This window comes from Harpegnathos saltator, unplaced genomic scaffold (assembly GCF_003227715.2).
Source record: "Harpegnathos saltator strain DR-91 unplaced genomic scaffold, Hsal_v8.6 scaffold119, whole genome shotgun sequence".
NCBI lineage: Eukaryota > Metazoa > Arthropoda > Insecta > Hymenoptera > Formicidae > Harpegnathos > Harpegnathos saltator.
This window is the reverse complement of record NW_020229894.1, coordinates 86,419-102,458: the sequence shown is the minus strand read 5'-3', so window position 1 is coordinate 102,458 and position 16,040 is coordinate 86,419. Positions and strand designations below refer to the sequence as shown.

General features: G+C 46.8%; 2 protein-coding genes across 3 annotated transcripts; one reads left to right on the top strand and one right to left on the bottom strand.

Annotated features, from left to right (window-relative positions):
- Nucleotides 1-759: 759 nt before the first annotated feature.
- LOC105181495 (nuclear pore complex protein DDB_G0274915) lies at nucleotides 760-9,164 on the bottom strand. The gene is made up of 5 exons (XM_011138303.3): nucleotides 8,309-9,164; nucleotides 7,600-8,183; nucleotides 6,371-6,910; nucleotides 3,647-6,220; nucleotides 760-2,365 (listed from the first exon to the last, which is right to left on the bottom strand). The coding sequence occupies exons 1-5, from the start codon at nucleotides 9,136-9,138 to the stop codon at nucleotides 2,205-2,207; spliced, it is 4,689 nt and encodes a 1,562-aa protein (XP_011136605.1). The 5' UTR covers nucleotides 9,139-9,164; the 3' UTR covers nucleotides 760-2,204.
- Nucleotides 9,165-10,076: 912 nt separating this feature from the next.
- bor (ATPase family AAA domain containing bor) lies at nucleotides 10,077-13,198 on the top strand. Of its 2 annotated transcripts, none has more exons than XM_011138304.3 (4): nucleotides 10,077-10,450; nucleotides 10,733-11,207; nucleotides 11,279-12,302; nucleotides 12,874-13,198. In XM_011138304.3, exons 1-4 carry the CDS (start codon nucleotides 10,234-10,236, stop codon nucleotides 13,003-13,005), a joined length of 1,848 nt encoding a protein of 615 aa, XP_011136606.1. In that variant the 5' UTR covers nucleotides 10,077-10,233; the 3' UTR covers nucleotides 13,006-13,198. The 2 variants fall into 2 exon arrangements, with proteins under 2 accessions (XP_011136606.1, XP_025159921.1); XM_025304136.1 differs by lacking the exon at nucleotides 10,077-10,450 and adding an exon at nucleotides 10,567-10,585.
- Nucleotides 13,199-16,040: the final 2,842 nt, after the last annotated feature.

Below are 16,040 nucleotides of genomic sequence, written 5' to 3'. Positions count from 1 at the left end.
TAAGTTGTAACTAACAAACTCATCAGTTCTATATATGATTTATTTATTCATTTATTTACTTATTTATTTATTTATCTATAGAAATAAATCCCTTTGTGGTATACATGTTACGGCACAGAGGTGAATTGTATGTCTAACATACAAAAAGCAATAAAATAAGTACAAATTACAAATCAGCAAGACGAGGTCACAAATTAAACTACAATTAAAAATGTTAAAATGTTCGTTAGAAAAATGTATGAGTACAAAGTAGTTACAGTACGTTATTCTGTCCTTAAACTGGATATCAATATTCGGTACAACAACCACAATGAGAATTTCGGAATACATGGTGTAAAAATGGATTATTTGAATACATAAAAAGGAACGTATAGAAAAATATTCGTCTCTTTCTTTAGAGATAATAACGTGTTCGCTATGATGGTTCATTCAGGAAGACCGTCTCGACAAATTGCCTTGTATATTCTCTTATGTATTGGTCTAAAATAAATTGAATTTGTTCACGTAGATCTAGAAAAAGATTATCGCTGTCCTGCGTATGTAACGTTAATCTCTCGCGGGATATCGGTGCGTCAAACATATATCACGCAGCAAACATAGTAAATTGCGTAAGCTCCGACATCTCAAAACGCTTCAGAATCGAAACTCAAATTATCTCGAACGTGCTTAAGTTCAGAACTCGGAGTGTCCAAAACCCAAGCTAGGCACGTAAGAACATGGTCCTTTTGGGACCGTTTTGTTACCCGAAAACAATAGAAGAAAAAAAAAACCGATGGTTACACTTTCTCGATTATTCCGAAAGTTCCCTTGAGGCAGAAATAACGATGTCGAAAGAATACATGTACGAGAGAGAAGAACGTTAGTCGCGTCGTGTGTATGAATAAAGAAAAAAATTCGAATTCGATATTATGTAAACGCACGATATGTATACACGAAGGATTATCTTCCGACGTTGTTGCGGAAGGCAGTGATTTCAACGGCGTTTGCAAGGTGAAATTATAATTAAAAATAAACAAAAAAAAAACATGCGACATGTGAGAGAGTATAATGTTCTTATTCTCTTCGTACATAATTTGTCGTCAATGTTACATATATTTGTTCGAACAATTTAGACCGGCATTAACGCAACTGACAGAACAATAATTTGTCGTAATTTCATTACTTCGCACCTTACAGTAATTCGAACACATCAATGTATACAGCTCGGTATAATAGCCTTAACAAGTGGTACAATTGGATTATTAGTATTTTCCTAACCGTACACATTCATTTTTCAATATTATAATGTACAGTTTTGCTAACAAACAGATTATATATACTGCTTGGGCTGCGTCGTTCTCGCTTCTCTGAAGAATCTACAAACACGATTAGTCAATGATGCGTATACGATTAGTAAATCCTAATAATTTAGTTTCAGTGCATGTTAAGCCCTTCATGCTTCTCTGTTTACAATCTTTTAATAAAAGACAGATGAACACTCATTAGCTCTGCCGCTCGGTTTTTCATCTCAGTCGTAAAAAGAAAAAAATACTCGTGGCACGAGATCCCTACGGTATATGGTACAAAGAAAATGAGAGAGAGAGAGAGAGAGAGAGAGAGAGAGAGAGAGAGAGAGAGAGAGAGAGAGAGAGCGCTAGAATTTCAACAGCTTGGAATATATTTAAAGCAAGTGGTACAAATCGATCCACAATCACCCCGATACTTTCGTTACATGATGAGCGACACTTCAATACATTATACACACATTCATACGCACTCATATACACATAAACACATTTCACTTATTCGTTGAACTGCAATTATAATATTAACGTACTGATACATTTTGTCATATAAGTGGAAGAACATTTACTTACACGCGAGTTTCACTCGACGGAGGTGGGCTCGTGTTGAAAGCACCAACAGTGCGCGGTACTTATTACATGTTACTTATTATTTTCGCCGTGTGTACATATGCGTGGTGTGTGTGTATGTGTGTGGCGCACGCGCTCGCGCGTGTATGTGTGTGTGTGTGTGTATGTGCAATATGCTGCAACATTTTATTTGTTTGTTCATAATGGGAATATAAAAGAATATTGAGTACTATGTACGCGCTCGCGTTGATCGTACATCCCTAAAACATGAGAAATAAATCGAGAATAGAACACTCCGATGCGATTCAACGAAAATCTGTACGTTCAGACACGCGACGTTTACATTCTCCATCATCTCGGCTTCCTCGTGCGAATTGCTCTAGATCGCGGCGCGGTGGATCCGCTCCCGATGCTGAACATACCGGGAGTCGCAGGGTTGAAGGCTGGCGTGCCGGACGTCCCGAAATTGATGGTCGGAGTCGGCGACGGTGCGCTGAAGTTGAAGCCAGTTGCTGTTGAAAATCAAATAACGCCGTTAATCGCGTCCACAATCGACACGTAAGCAAAGCGTGCGAACAATCACACGGCGGAACAATAGAGAGCAGAGAAAGACGATTTCACACGGAAATTTTCATCTTTCGTCTCCCATAATTAATTTCAGTTTCGGCGAGCTTCACTGATACTGCGACTGATGCGACGAATATCTTGTTCATTTGTAAAATTGCTCTTTACACAGACAACTTTTCATATAATAATCCAAGATAGGCTCTTGGTTTGTTTATGTAAATACAGAAATCATGTTTTCGCTGCCATACATTTGCGACTTCAGTTTCCTGTGAGATATCGAAGTGAGCGTCACACGTTTGACACACCATTATCAGCGAATAAATCATTCTCTGTATTCATTCATATGTTAAATTACGTATATACGTGTAAATTACGTATATATATATATATATATACAATGTAAAATGTATATACTTGATACAAAGTATATACACGTATATACAGGCGTATGCAAAGATACGTACACCGTTTTCAAGCGAATGTTACTTTTCAAGAGTTTCATAAATACAAGTGCACATCTATCATAATTTCTTCATAAGCAGATCAAATTTACTCAAAAAATATTCTAAATCCTAGTAAATACTTCAATCAATTCAGGGTATATTATATTAAGTTATAAAATTCGGGTTTTTGCTTTCTTTATAGAGAGAGTAAGTTCTATAATATTTCTGAAGAATAAATTCTTCTTTCAAGCTTGGTAATGTACCTTTCTAAACTTTGTGAGAGGCAACACCGTTATCAAGAAAATATTCATTACCGAAGATATTTGGAAACAGATACGTTACTAAAGAAAATAAACCTATACACTTTTTTATCAGTACATTTTTCTTTATATATATATATACGTATTTCTTTTTATATATTAGATCGGCGCAAAAGATTTGTCATATGTGTGTTTGTCAAATAAGATATAAAAGCACAAACTATGGGTTTACCATGTTTACCGAATGAAAATAAAAGCCCCAGTTCCGACGAGTTCATAATTTCCACCATAATAAACGAACATAATAAAACGAACATCAACCCTTCAATTTTCCAGATATCAAACGCAGACTTCTATCCTCCCTTCAACGCCCAACGATTCCCACGAGAGAAGTTAACAGAGAAATGACAAATCTTCAGCACCGGCCTAACAATAATCTAAAACGGAACTCCGTTTGGTGTGACACACTCGTGATAGCGAGCGCTTCAAAGTCCCGCAGATTCTCTCAATCAGCGACAATCACCTGGCTTCGTGGTTGCAGATCCGAACTGGAAGGGCGCGGGCGCGGCAGTGGTGGAGCTGCTGCTGGCGGCGTTGAAGGTGGACGCGAAGCCGAAGCCGGCCTGCTGCTGCTGCTGCTGCTGTTGCTGCTGCTGCTGCTGCTGCTGTTGCTGCTGCTGCTGTTGCTGCTGCTGGCCGTCCTTTTGATTGTTGCCGAAGAATATGCTGCTCGCATTGTTGCCCGCATTCCCGGTGCTCTCGGTCGAGCCGAAGGTGGCTATGGATGAGCCGCCAAAGCCCGATGACGTGGACGACGTGGTCCCGAACAGAGGCTTATTGTCGCCGAACGTGGTGCCGGTGCCGGCGGTGGCGCCGCTGCTGGAGACGCCGAAGGCGATACTCGTGGGATTCTGCCCGCTGAAGACGCCTGTGCTCGCCGTGGGGGCGAAGGCCCCGCTGGCCGGTTGGCTGGTGTTCGTCCCGAAGAGAGCCACCGCCGTGTTGTCGGCCGTGCCGAAGATACTGGTGGTGCGGCCGAAAGCGGCTACGCTCGTGCTCTGCGGCGTGTTCGTCGCGTTCGCACCGGTGCTGGGCGCCCCGAAGGTCGAGGTCGTGTTGTTCGCGCCGCTGTCGAAGGCGGACGAGATCGCGCTGGTGGTGGATACGTTGGTGATGCCGAAGGTGGGCGCGCTCGTAGTCTGCGTCGCGCCGAACAACGGAGTCGACGTGTTGCCGAAGATGCTGGTGCTGTTGGCTGTGCCGAAAGACGCCGGCGGCTTGCTCTGGCCGAAGATCGGGGTCGCGACGTTGCCGAATATCGACGACGCGGTGGTCGAGCTGTTGACGTTCACATTGGCGTTGACGCCGCCAGAGAAGAGGTTGCCTGCCGTATTATCTGTGGAGGACACACTGGTGGTGGCCGCGAAGATCGACGACGCTGTGGTCTTCGGTGAGTTGAATATGCCGCTAGTAGCCGGCGTTGACGTGCCTGTGCCGAAAACCGACTGGCTGTTGGTCGTGCCGAAGATGATCGTCGCGCTTGTAGCCGGCGTGGTGCCGAATATGGACGCGGTGGATGCGCCGAATTGCGGGGCGCTGGTCGTAGGCGTTCCAAAGCGCGGAGTCGAAGTCGTGGTTCCGAACTGCGGAGTGCTGGTCGTGATTCCGAACTGCGGAGTGATGGTCGTGGCCGCTCCGAACTGTGGAGTGCTAGTCGTGGCTGGGCCAAACTGCGGCGTAGCGGTGGTGCTGGGTGTCCCGAATGTAGGTAGGACGTTGTTGCTGATTGTGCCGAAGCCGGTGGTGCTTCCGGCGGTAGTGGCAGGTATAGACGTCGCGTTTGCGACACTATTGCTGCCGAATACAAAGAGAGGTTTGTTGATGGTCGAAGTGGGGGTTGCGGATGTACCCAATGAGAAGGTAGGCGCGCTGGGTAGACCGAACGCCGGTGTGGCCGTCGTGGTTGCGCTCCTTGTCGGACTCGCGCCGAAGGAGCCGCTCGTTGTGGTCACCGTCGAGGTGTTGGCCGTAAAACTGAAGGATTTGCTCGTATCCAACGGCAACGACGTCGCCTGGCTGCTCGCGACGTTCTCAAACGCGCTCGTGGGTTGTACGTGGCCGCTCGACTGGCCTAAGCTGAATATGCTTCCCGAGGACTTTGGAGTCTGCGAGGCGGTATTGTTACCTCCGAAACTGAACAAGGTCGACTGCACGGCCGCAGACGTCGTCGTCGCGGTGCTATTTGGCAGGTTGCTCGCGACGTTGTTGAAACCAGCGAGGTTGGTCGCATTGTTGCTGGCTGGTAACGACGTTCCAGTGAAGTGGGACGGCAAACTCGACGCCGAACTCAGTATCGGCGTCGTGGTGGATGTAGGGAGCTTACCAAAGCTGAAGATGGGATTTGCTTGACTATTCGCGCTGAAGGAGACAGCGCTCACGCTCGTGGTAACAGCGTTGTTCGCCTCGACCTTGTCGCTTGGCACGGCGTTGGAGCTTACAGGCGCGAACATCGAGCTCGATGGCGTCTTGTCAGCCCCTAGGAAATTACTGAATGTTGGCAATATGGTAGTCGATGTAGCAAGAACGCTGTTGGGAACGTTGTGAGCGCTGAAGTTCGGCAACGGACTCGATGTCACGGTTGCTGGCGTTTCCGCGATTGATTTCCCAAACACGAACGTCGGTGGCGTCGGCGTTGTGCTCGAAGTCGAAGACTGGCCCTTCGCCGGCGACGCTGTGCTCACGACCGCGGCCATGGTCGTCACGATTTTCTCCTGGCCGATCGGTCCCTCTGCTTTAGGTTTAGGTGTCAAGTTTGCTTCTTTGCTCGTCGGAGTGATTATCGTTGGAGTGTTTGACAGTGCTGACGATGCTGGGCTAGGCAAGCTGAAAGTCGTAGCAGGCTTTGCATCAGGTTTCGACGTGAGCGTGCCACCTGGTACGATGGCCGCGGTGGAGATCGGCGTGGTGTTGACGGTGGTCGTGGTAGTCGAGGAGTTGAGAGTCGCGCAATTGGCGGCCGAGGACATGACGACCGTCGGCGCGACCGCGTTCACGTCGTCCGCTTGAATCACGACATCCGGGTTGATCTTGCTCTCCGCTGCAAGCACAAGCAACGAATTTGTTACTTGAGATGATCTAACGAAAGTGTCGATGGATAAACCTTTAAAAAATTAGAGTAAGTTGAACGATAGAGTAACTATGAAGAGTCACTTTGTTAGGATGAAAGAGAAATGTGATACATGCTTACCTTTCCCCGATATCGCATCGAACATACTTTGAAGTCTCGCTTTCATGCTGGTTTGCCTCATATTCCTTATGTCTTCTTTCTTTATCTCCTCCACGTTGTTCTTCGCAAACTTAGCCTTTACGCTGCCCTGCTCCTCCGCGAGTAACTTCAAAAATTCATTCCGCTCGGGCTCGTCTCTCATAAACAGCTTGTCCGCCAACTTGACGGACTTGGTTGGTGCAAGGGACGTGGTGCTGCATACAATTTCGACGTTTCTAGCATTCTTGTGGACCGTCGGCACTGGTTTATTCAGATTGAGCCTCGGCTCGTTATTAGATGTCTTTAGTATACCCTTCGTCAAAAGTGTTTCTTGCACTTTGTCACAAGTAAGAGTCTCAGGACTCCTCGAATGTATTTCTTTAATTTCAGGTTTATGACTATGACTTATATCTAGATTCGGATGCTCTGGCGAATTTGGAGAATTGGAGTTACTGGACTGTGTGCTTTTCAGAGACTTGAAGTGCTTCTCGAAGTCGGGTGTGCCGCTGCGTGAGAAGTCAACTACGGTGAGAAAATAATATTAGGAAAAATTATATACAGTTGTTCATGATGTCGGAAAAAAAAAATAAGACTCACACCCGTCGTGTACAGATAAAACGAACAAATTGAACAGAAAAGTCATGTGACTCCTTTAGCAATGACTACAATAATTATTAAGGATTCGCCAATATGAATGAATGAGAAAGCAAGATGGTCTCTGTAGACATGTACAAAGATGGCTTCCAGTTTATGAAAGCCTTTCTTCTTAAAGAACCCGAAGATGACTCAATGATTACTTCTCAAGATTACCTAGCAACGGTATCAGCTAATCATGAGAGGCACACATCTTTCCTCGACGCTTACAATTAGCTGATTTTGACTGTTGCCAGATTCTAAGAAGTAAGACATCTTTCTTATAAGCAGGAAGCAGTTTTTTTTTCTTTCATGGCCGTTTACGTAAAAGATGTAATACTTTTTTTTACATAGTTTTTTGAGACCTTTGCTTTGCCAAATTATCTTTATAGCTTTCTTACTTTTTTACTTTCTGTACGCTCATTCATTCACATTATGCCTTAAATAATCATTGCTAAATTGTATGCAAAATGGTAATTTTCCTATTTAATTTGATTCGTTCTATCTGTACATAACGGGTATGTGTTAAATTTTCATGTTATATAATATATATAGTATACATATAATTCGATACTTACTTGCTTTCCTTTTAACACCGGAAGAAACATGAACACTGGAACTCAACGAATTCAGGATATCGTAGCAGGATCGCGTTTTTGTACGTTTCTTGGCGGGTCTGATGGATACATTTTGAGGGGAGAGTTCCTCCTCCGACCTAGAATCGTCCCTGCTCCGTTTCTGCTTGGTCTCTTCCAAAACCATCTCAGTTTCCTCATCGAAAAGGTCTTCTGTTCTTTGCTTCTTAGCCACATCGAAAGTGACATCCTCCCTCGATGCGTGTCGCTTCAACGATATCTCCTTTAATACCTGGACAACGCTCGTGGTCGACTTGTTGTTCGGAGCGTGACGAATATTGGACAGAAGTCTCTGCCTTTCCGGCGGAGAGTATCTCGAGACTTCCGGCGGTGCCAATCTGACCGTTACAGGCATTCTCATCTTCGTCGATTTTGTATTCAGCAAAGGAACAGGATTAACATGGAGATTAACCTTCGGAAACTGTCCTGTACCATAATGAGACTGATGAGTCAGTTTACTCTTTGCTTCCGTAGCATATTTAGTTAACCTTGTTGTGAGTCCTGGTGATGACACATCTGTATACACTCTATAGTCAAGAAAATACAAAGATTGCGCAAAGTATCAAATCAATTCTGACTGCAAGAAATTATATAGGAATCTCATTATCTCTTTGAACGCAAATGAGTATACTATAGATATGATTATACTTACTTGGGATCAATATTGTATCGCGTAGATGCCAACAGCGGCCCGGCAACAGTCTGGACTGTCTTCATGCCCGCTGGTCTAGGGCGCATCTTGGGGCTGATGCTAGTACCCCACGGAGAGCCATCAGGGCTAAACTGTGTGATATTTTCACCCCGGCTCAATGTATGGCTTTGATTATACAGGGGTGTAGTCCTCTTGGCAGAGAACAAACCTATGTCACCATTCCTGGAGTCATCTCTGTCACCAGGTCGAAGCACCGGTGTGGAAGTATGCTTGCCTAAAATAAGCTGCTGCGAGCGCTCATGGTCACCGGCTTGACAAAACCTGTGGTACATGGTGTCGTTGTCGCGCGAGGTTTGGTAAGTATTGCGCCGGATCTGGCCCAACTGGTCGATCGGACTGAACCTGGCCGCCGACGAGGGCGACGTCGGTGTCAACGAGTCCCTGCTTCTGACCACAGTCGTCGCGTAAGAGTCGCTGCTGAGCTGATAACTCTTACCTCTTCCGCGTCGGCTGTCCATCCTGAATGAGAAACGTTCACGGTAACAATAGCTCGCACTGTGCCAGAGCTTACGCGTGTATCCGCTAACGTGGTCGACAGCGGAATCCAGGGCCGCGCGCAGCTCGACGACCGCCTCCCGCAGATAGACAAGTACGTGATACGCCTGAGGAGACACTAGGCTGTCGTTGGCGAGCAACGAATAGCAAGCGTACACCACCAGCAGCAACGATAGAACGAGCCCGAGGATCGCGCCCCAGGCGTTGTAGACCAACACGCACCCGCACGTCACACAGATCAACACCACGGCAGCGCGGTTACCGAGGTTCCACATATTACTTTAAAAAAGTAACCTCCCCATATTTAAAAAGAGCACACTCACCGCAGCCGCGCGAACTTGCCGCGGGCGGGCAGACGGATGAGGTCATCGATACATCGGCACTCACGATTGATCGAACACTCTATGCAAGAATTGGCCGTCCGAGTAGCCGTTGAGTCATACTACTGACTACGTTGGGATTTTAGACGGTTGGACTTTTTCCCATCTGCGTATACGCATAGATAGATCTGCGTCACAGATAGATAAGAAATGATGAAAGATCTCAGCTGAATGGCTCAATCGAGAGGTGAACTTTATCAAGAAGCAAACAATACATCAGGCAAATGCGCCTTTGTCTTCAATGAAATCTTTGTTTTCTTCCTTAATTTCTCACAAAATTTCGCATAAAATGTCTGAAATGATTAAAAATGAGGCGAAGTCAAAGGAAAACAGATAAGAAAATAGAATTCACTTTCCAGGGGATTTCTAGTGACACTTTGGGTCTCTTTCGAGAAACTTCTAAACTAGTGAAATATGTTAGAATAGATCTGTTCGCGTGTTACTTGCACTTTTGACACTTTTATAATCTAATTCCTCTTGCACACCGAACGCGATTCAATGGAACGATAGCCAATGAGAGTTTTTCTTTCTCAAAGAGTAGCCAGTGTGCAGCAGGCGTAAGATATAAAAGTGCCAAAAGTGCAATCAATGCAAACAGACCTAATGAAGCATATATTTTGTTCTCGCTCTAACTTATTGCACTAGTTTTTCGAAAAAGAACAGATCTCTAGTCTCGAAAACGCAAATTCTCCTCTATTCAATATCGGACATTGGAAGTCAGATGTTGATAGAGTGTGAAATCTCCATTACCTAGTTGTGCTAGTTGCCGATGGTTGCCGATGGTTGCCGATTGCAGCGATCTTCGAAGCAAAGATGCTTGGTGGTGAGACAGCTGCACCGAAAGTCCAAAGATGGCGCATCCGTTCGCAACCACCATCTGCACTCCAAACGGACTCCACGTGACAGAGCCCGGTGTTCGCGTGTCGTGAGAGAAGACGAGAGGTGTGCGATTATAACCTTCTTTGGAGCACGCAGATCGACCGCAAGAACATGTCGTGGCTGTTCGGATATCGCAATTCGCAGCCGCCGTCGGACTTTTCGCAATATGTGCAACCACCGCCGGCGGCGGGCGGCAGCGGTGGCGGCGGCGACGACGGCGGCGGCGGTCCACCAAAGAAGCTGACCAAGTCACAAATGGAAGCGTACATGTTCGACTCGGCCGCGCTGGAACGTGCCGCCAATGCCGCCAAGGAACTCGAACGATCCAGTAAATTTTCCTTTCTCTCATACTTTTCGCGAAAGAACCTCGTGCGCAATTACGTAAGTGATGCCGAGTGATGTTGTTATTGCATCATTATTTTACAGGAAGGACATTTTACAAGATACAATCGATAGTTCTAAAGTAAGAGTACTAATCTCTTAAGTCAAAGTATACAAATCTATTGTCGCACAAAAGTATACTTTTGTGCTTGCTATTCAGTCAAGATAAAGTCATAAAGTGACTCTATGGTCTTCCGAAAGTAATGAATATGATTTTATCTTCACATAGGACATGCGAAAGAGGCCTTGGAACTGTCTAAAATGCAGGAGACCACTAGGCAAGTGGAATTACAAGCCGAGATGAAGAAGTATGAATCCAACATTGAGCAACTCAAATCTGAACAAAAGCGGGTGGAGGGTGAGGAGAGGAGGAAAACCATACAGGAGGAGACAAAGCAACATCAAATGAGGGCACAGTATCAGGATCAATTGGCTAGAAAGCGCTACGAAGATCAGTTGATGCAGCAGCAGAAAATGAACGATGAGAATCTAAGGAGGCAAGAGGAATCAGTGGCTAAGCAGGAAGCCATGAGAAAAGCTACGATAGAGCACGAGATGGAATTGAGACACAAGAACGAAATGAGAAAACTGGAGGCTGAGCTGAGGGCCAAGGCAAAGATCGACAGGGAGAATCATGACCTGAATCTTGAGCAAATTAGGTTGAAAGCCTCGGAGAAGAGGATTACCGTTTTAGAATCCATAAAGTGAGCGATTGATGTATCATATGACGCACCAACTTGTATGTATGTGACTTGATAATCGTTACATCTTTCAGAACAGCTGGCTCGGTATTGGGGTCAGGAGCCAAAGCTCTGCTGAGCGACTGGGACAAGATCACCGCAGCGGCCGCCGGTTTGTCATTGCTGGCCTTCGGGGTGTACACCGCCAAGGGTGCGACCGGCGTCGCGACGCGCTACATCGAGTCCCGCTTGGGTAAACCGTCATTGGTACGCGAGACCTCGAGATTCGCGTTGCTGGACGTAGCCCGGCACCCGATTCAGGCGGCGAAGAAACTGAAGCCCAAGCAGACCGATGCGCTCTCAGGCGTTATACTCGCACCCAAGCTGGAGGAGCGGCTGCGCGACATCGCGATCGCCACAAAGAACACGAAGCGCAACCGCGGCATGTACAGGAACATATTGATGCACGGGCCGCCGGGCACCGGCAAGACCATGTTTGCGAAGAAGTTGGCGGAGCACTCGGGAATGGACTACGCGATCGTCACAGGCGGCGACATGGCACCGCTCGGTAGAGACGGTGTTACTGCCATTCACAAGATGTTCGACTGGGCGTTAACGTCCAGAAAGGGTCTGATGCTGTTCATCGACGAAGCGGACGCGTTCCTCAGGAAGCGGTCGAGCGAGCGCATCTCGGAGGACCTCAGAGCAACGTTGAACGCCTTCCTCTACCGGACCGGCGAGCAGAGCAACAAGTTCATGCTGGTGCTCGCGTCGAACACGCCCGAGCAGTTCGATTGGGCGGTGAACGACAGGCTGGACGAGATGGTGGAGTTTATCCTTCCAGGTCGCGAAGAGCGCGAGCGCCTGATCCGGCTCTACTTCGACAAGTTTGTTCTTCAGCCGGCGATCGAGGGTAACAAGAGACTGAAAGTAGCTCAGTTTGACTATAGCGCGCTGTGCATCAAGATGGCCGACCTGACGGAGGGCATGTCCGGCAGAGAGTTGGCGAAGCTGGGTGTTACCTGGCAGGCGGCAGCTTACGCCTCGGAGGACGGTGTGCTGATGGAAAACATGGTCATGGACAGGTGTATCGAGGCCATCAAGCAGCACAAACAAAAGGTGCTTTCAATATCTTCCGGTGAACACGAATTCAACACCGCGAGATCGTCTCTCCTGACAATCGCATATATCATTACACGGCGAGAATATATCATAGCTTTTTTCATACAACTCTTTTCCAACCTCATCGTATTTTCTAGTAATGAGGGAACAGAGGCTGCCGGTGGAGTTTATTTCAGAGTATATCAAGAAAAGCGTGTTTATTTATTTTTTTATTTTTTTATTAATAATATATTAACAATAATACATATATAATAATATATATTTATTAATATATATATATATATATTAATAAATATATTATTAATAATATTTTTATTAATAATGTTAATAATATCTGCTGAACCCTTTTGTAAAATAATTAAGACAATAGTATAACGAATAAGAAGATTCTCATACAATAGAAAGAGAGGAAAGAAAGAAAAAGATAGAGAAAAAGGAGAGAAAACAAATTTTTCTTTCTATGTTAAATTTTCTTCATTAGTAATAGTAGATTTTCAATAGTAGTAGGTTAATACGTATGTTTCAGTTTTTAAAATACAATATAATACAAATGTCCGACTCATTACAGGTACACTGGCGAAGTGAGCAAGAGAAGCAGGAGTCAAAGTCGATCTACGCCACGGAGGAGGACGGAGTCAGCCAGCCGACTACCTCGAAGACCCCGGCGATAGAGCCGTGCCCGGTGGTAGCTCCAGTCTAAGCGACCGAAGCGAGGGTTGCGATGACCGCCGGTCTCCTGTCTTGAAATCGGGCCAGCAGCCCGAAGTTAGTCTAGTGAAAGGGAGTTCGGGGAGGAGGTACAAGTACAAACGCCGCTTGGGAAAGAATTCCTCTGGCGATTTTTGTATTTCTCGCAACGTACGAGTAAAGAGTCAAATAGTTCGATTACTTCACTCGACCGTCTCATTACGTAAGTCCTCATCCCCCGCTCGCCTCCTCCCTCGTCCCGTGGATGACGCGGCCGCGTCACTCTCTTGCATCCGTAATTATAAATCACACACGTCTAATTGAGAGGCGATAATCTGCGACGAGACGCGTGAATTTATGCGTGTTTACTCGAGAGAGGAAAGGGGCAGCGGAGAAGGTGTCACAAGTTCGGCCGACACAACAATGGCCGTATCGCGCCGCGACTTTGAGTCCTTCGCGATTCGGGGCTTCGCTTAATTGAATACAATCGTGATACTTCGGCAATAATTCAGATTACTCGGAATCTGAGGAGAGGCAGACTTGTTGGAAGCTTGCGTGTCGCGCGATAATTTTCGTTTCCTTCGAGGAACTAGTATACGTCTTCGGAACTTGGAGGGAAGCATCATCGTTGAGGCTTGGCGGGGAGAGCAGACGAAAAGAAGACCAGTATAAGGCGGCGCAGACTAATTAATTTTGTCGGTAGCGTCTGGACTTCGCGCGAAGTCCAGAGAGCCTGTTATCTCGTTATGTGCTTTCCGTCTCAAGGTACACTCCGACGAGACGCAAAAAGATCTATGCGCGAGTCCGTTAGACTATCGCGATTATCGTCGCAGTCTGCGTTTTCGGAAGGAGACGTCGGCGAGAGGAGGGGAGAGAGAGAAGAAAACAAATCTCGGGAGGAACAAGATAGATATCTGGCTAGCGAGTGTCAGCATGTACGGCTGGTCCGTCCCGGAGAGATACGGCCAGGATTGCGCGCCAGGAAGCGCCGAGTTGCGAGAGTCACTGGGTTGACATTGATTTTATCTCCGCACTATCTAGCAGGAAAACACGCCGTTGGGAGGAGGTCTCGCTCGCGCGGCCGGCGGCGAAAAAATCGCAAGAGTCGCAGGCCGTGCTCGCACGTGATGAAGCGGATCTTCAACTTCTCTATCGGGAAAAAGTACCGGAGGACTTCGCGTGCGAGAGGGAGAGGGATTCGCATGGCCGCCTCGGCATTCCAAAAAATCGCGGCGCGCTTATCTCTCCCCTCATAAATCCTTGCCATGGGGTCATTATTATATCGTTCGGGACTTATCGCCGCGCTCGTATGTTACGACACTCGTCGATCGATTTGACAAGACATCGACGCCGACGACGAATAAGATCCGTCGACACGAGCCCACGAGCAATCTATTTTATCCGTCCGCTTGTGTGTGTGTACACACACACACACACACACACACCTTTTCTCTCTCTCTCTCTCACTCACTCTCTTTCTTTTCTCCTTTTCTTAGACTCCCGCTCTTGGCCGTCGACGATCTTGAAGCGCCTTTGCGTAATTATACGTCGGGCCGATAAGAGACTTCCTTATCATCGTACGACGCTCGTCGGCGCGGGCGGCGGGTAAGTTCGGGGTAGCGTGAAAGAAACGCGAGGCCGCACGAGGACGGATCGAGAGTGGGTGAAGAGGCCATCTTCCAGTCATAACACGGCACAATACTTCGCGACGGAGCGCGGACAGAGCGTCGCGGCGCGCTTTCGTGACACGCCGCTGCCAATTAGCACGCGCCGCAGAAAAATACAAATCGGACCACATCACCGCCGTCGGCTGTTGGCGCCGCCGATGCGGAATGCGATCATACGCACAATAGAGACTGGGTGTACGCGATGCTTCGCTGTAGTTCACTCGATGAGAACATCAACTGACGGCGACGCCGCGTCAATGTTGCAGCTCGCCGCAGCCCAGAGGAGGATACCATGATAACATTAAAATGACGTCAAAGTGACGAGCAAAACTCAGTTTTTCATCATGATTCGGTCGTTTTCTCGTCATTTGGATGTCATCATGATTTGTCGTTCCGCTTGGAACTGGAGCTCGCCAGACATTCGAGATTTCTGCCGGGCGGTCCGTCAATGCCCAGAGCTGTCCAGCTGATGTTAAAAGAGTGTCCAGATTACGAAATGTTGCTCATCCATCGATATATTTCTCAAGAAAATCTACTTGCAGGGAAAATGTATTTTTATATTCCCGGTTTTTTTTTTTTCTTTCTCTCTCGGCAGCTGTCGAGGTTTTTTCAAACGTGCCAATTCTATTCCCCATTCAACGGGGTGACTTATTTGCATCGACGTTAGACATTGAACGATTGGAATTTTGGCCGACCGAAATGATTGAAATCAACGGGTCGAGTAAATCAATGTCATCGATAAATTATTCGCGATTACATTTGATTCATTAACTTCGATTGCCGACTTGCCAGTTATTTCAGTCAACACTGCGCAATATACCAAGTATAGTCCGAAAAGAAAGAAGAAATACAAAGAGAGCAGAGCAACAAGAGAAGAAAAGGGAAACTCCTCATCAATTACGCGTTAAAGTATTCCCATCCGTTTCTCCTCTCCTTCTCACCTTTGCGACATGACGGACTAAGAAAGTCCAAGAGACGTCCAATTTCAATTGTACTGCGTCGCGGAATGGGGAATTATAACATGGCTATAACGTTGTTGATATTTATTGGGTTGGTATTTATTGGGAACGCGTCTGTTTACTGGGTATACTCTCTGACCGCGTGACCTGGATTGCGAAGGAAGAGGAACGAAGATGCTCGCGATTTCTAACGGGAGACCCCGATAATTCCGAATAGGCTCGCGTCGGAGCGAAGTAACGAACGAAACGATGAGTTACAGCGAGAACGAGCGGCGTAGGCGTGCGTTTACGACTTGAGCACTTGAGCCGTAACTTCGATTCTTCAGGGCGAACGAGATATAAAAGTGCGCGTCGAGATGGAATCGCGATCGCGAGGGAAACCGAGGCCGAGTTTCGGGAGACCACGAGGACGTCCCGCTTGT

What these genes read in the sequence shown, in the direction of transcription:
- LOC105181495 (XM_011138303.3), bottom strand. Translation starts at nt 9,138, where the DNA reads ATGTGGAACCTCGGTAACCGCGCTGCCGTGGTGTTGATCTGTGTGACG. An exon ending in CGGTGTTAAAAGGAAAGCAA is followed by an intron (nt 6,911 to 7,599) that starts GTAAGTATCGAA and finishes TTCTCACCGTAG; the next exon opens with TTGACTTCTCACGCAGCGGC. An exon ending in CGATGCGATATCGGGGAAAG is followed by an intron (nt 6,221 to 6,370) that starts GTAAGCATGTAT and finishes TTGTGCTTGCAG; the next exon opens with CGGAGAGCAAGATCAACCCG.
- bor (XM_011138304.3), top strand. Translation starts at nt 10,234, where the DNA reads ATGTCGTGGCTGTTCGGATATCGCAATTCGCAGCCGCCGTCGGACTTT. An exon ending in CAAGGAACTCGAACGATCCA is followed by an intron (nt 10,451 to 10,732) that starts GTAAATTTTCCT and finishes ATCTTCACATAG; the next exon opens with GACATGCGAAAGAGGCCTTG. An exon ending in TCAAGCAGCACAAACAAAAG is followed by an intron (nt 12,303 to 12,873) that starts GTGCTTTCAATA and finishes GACTCATTACAG; the next exon opens with GTACACTGGCGAAGTGAGCA.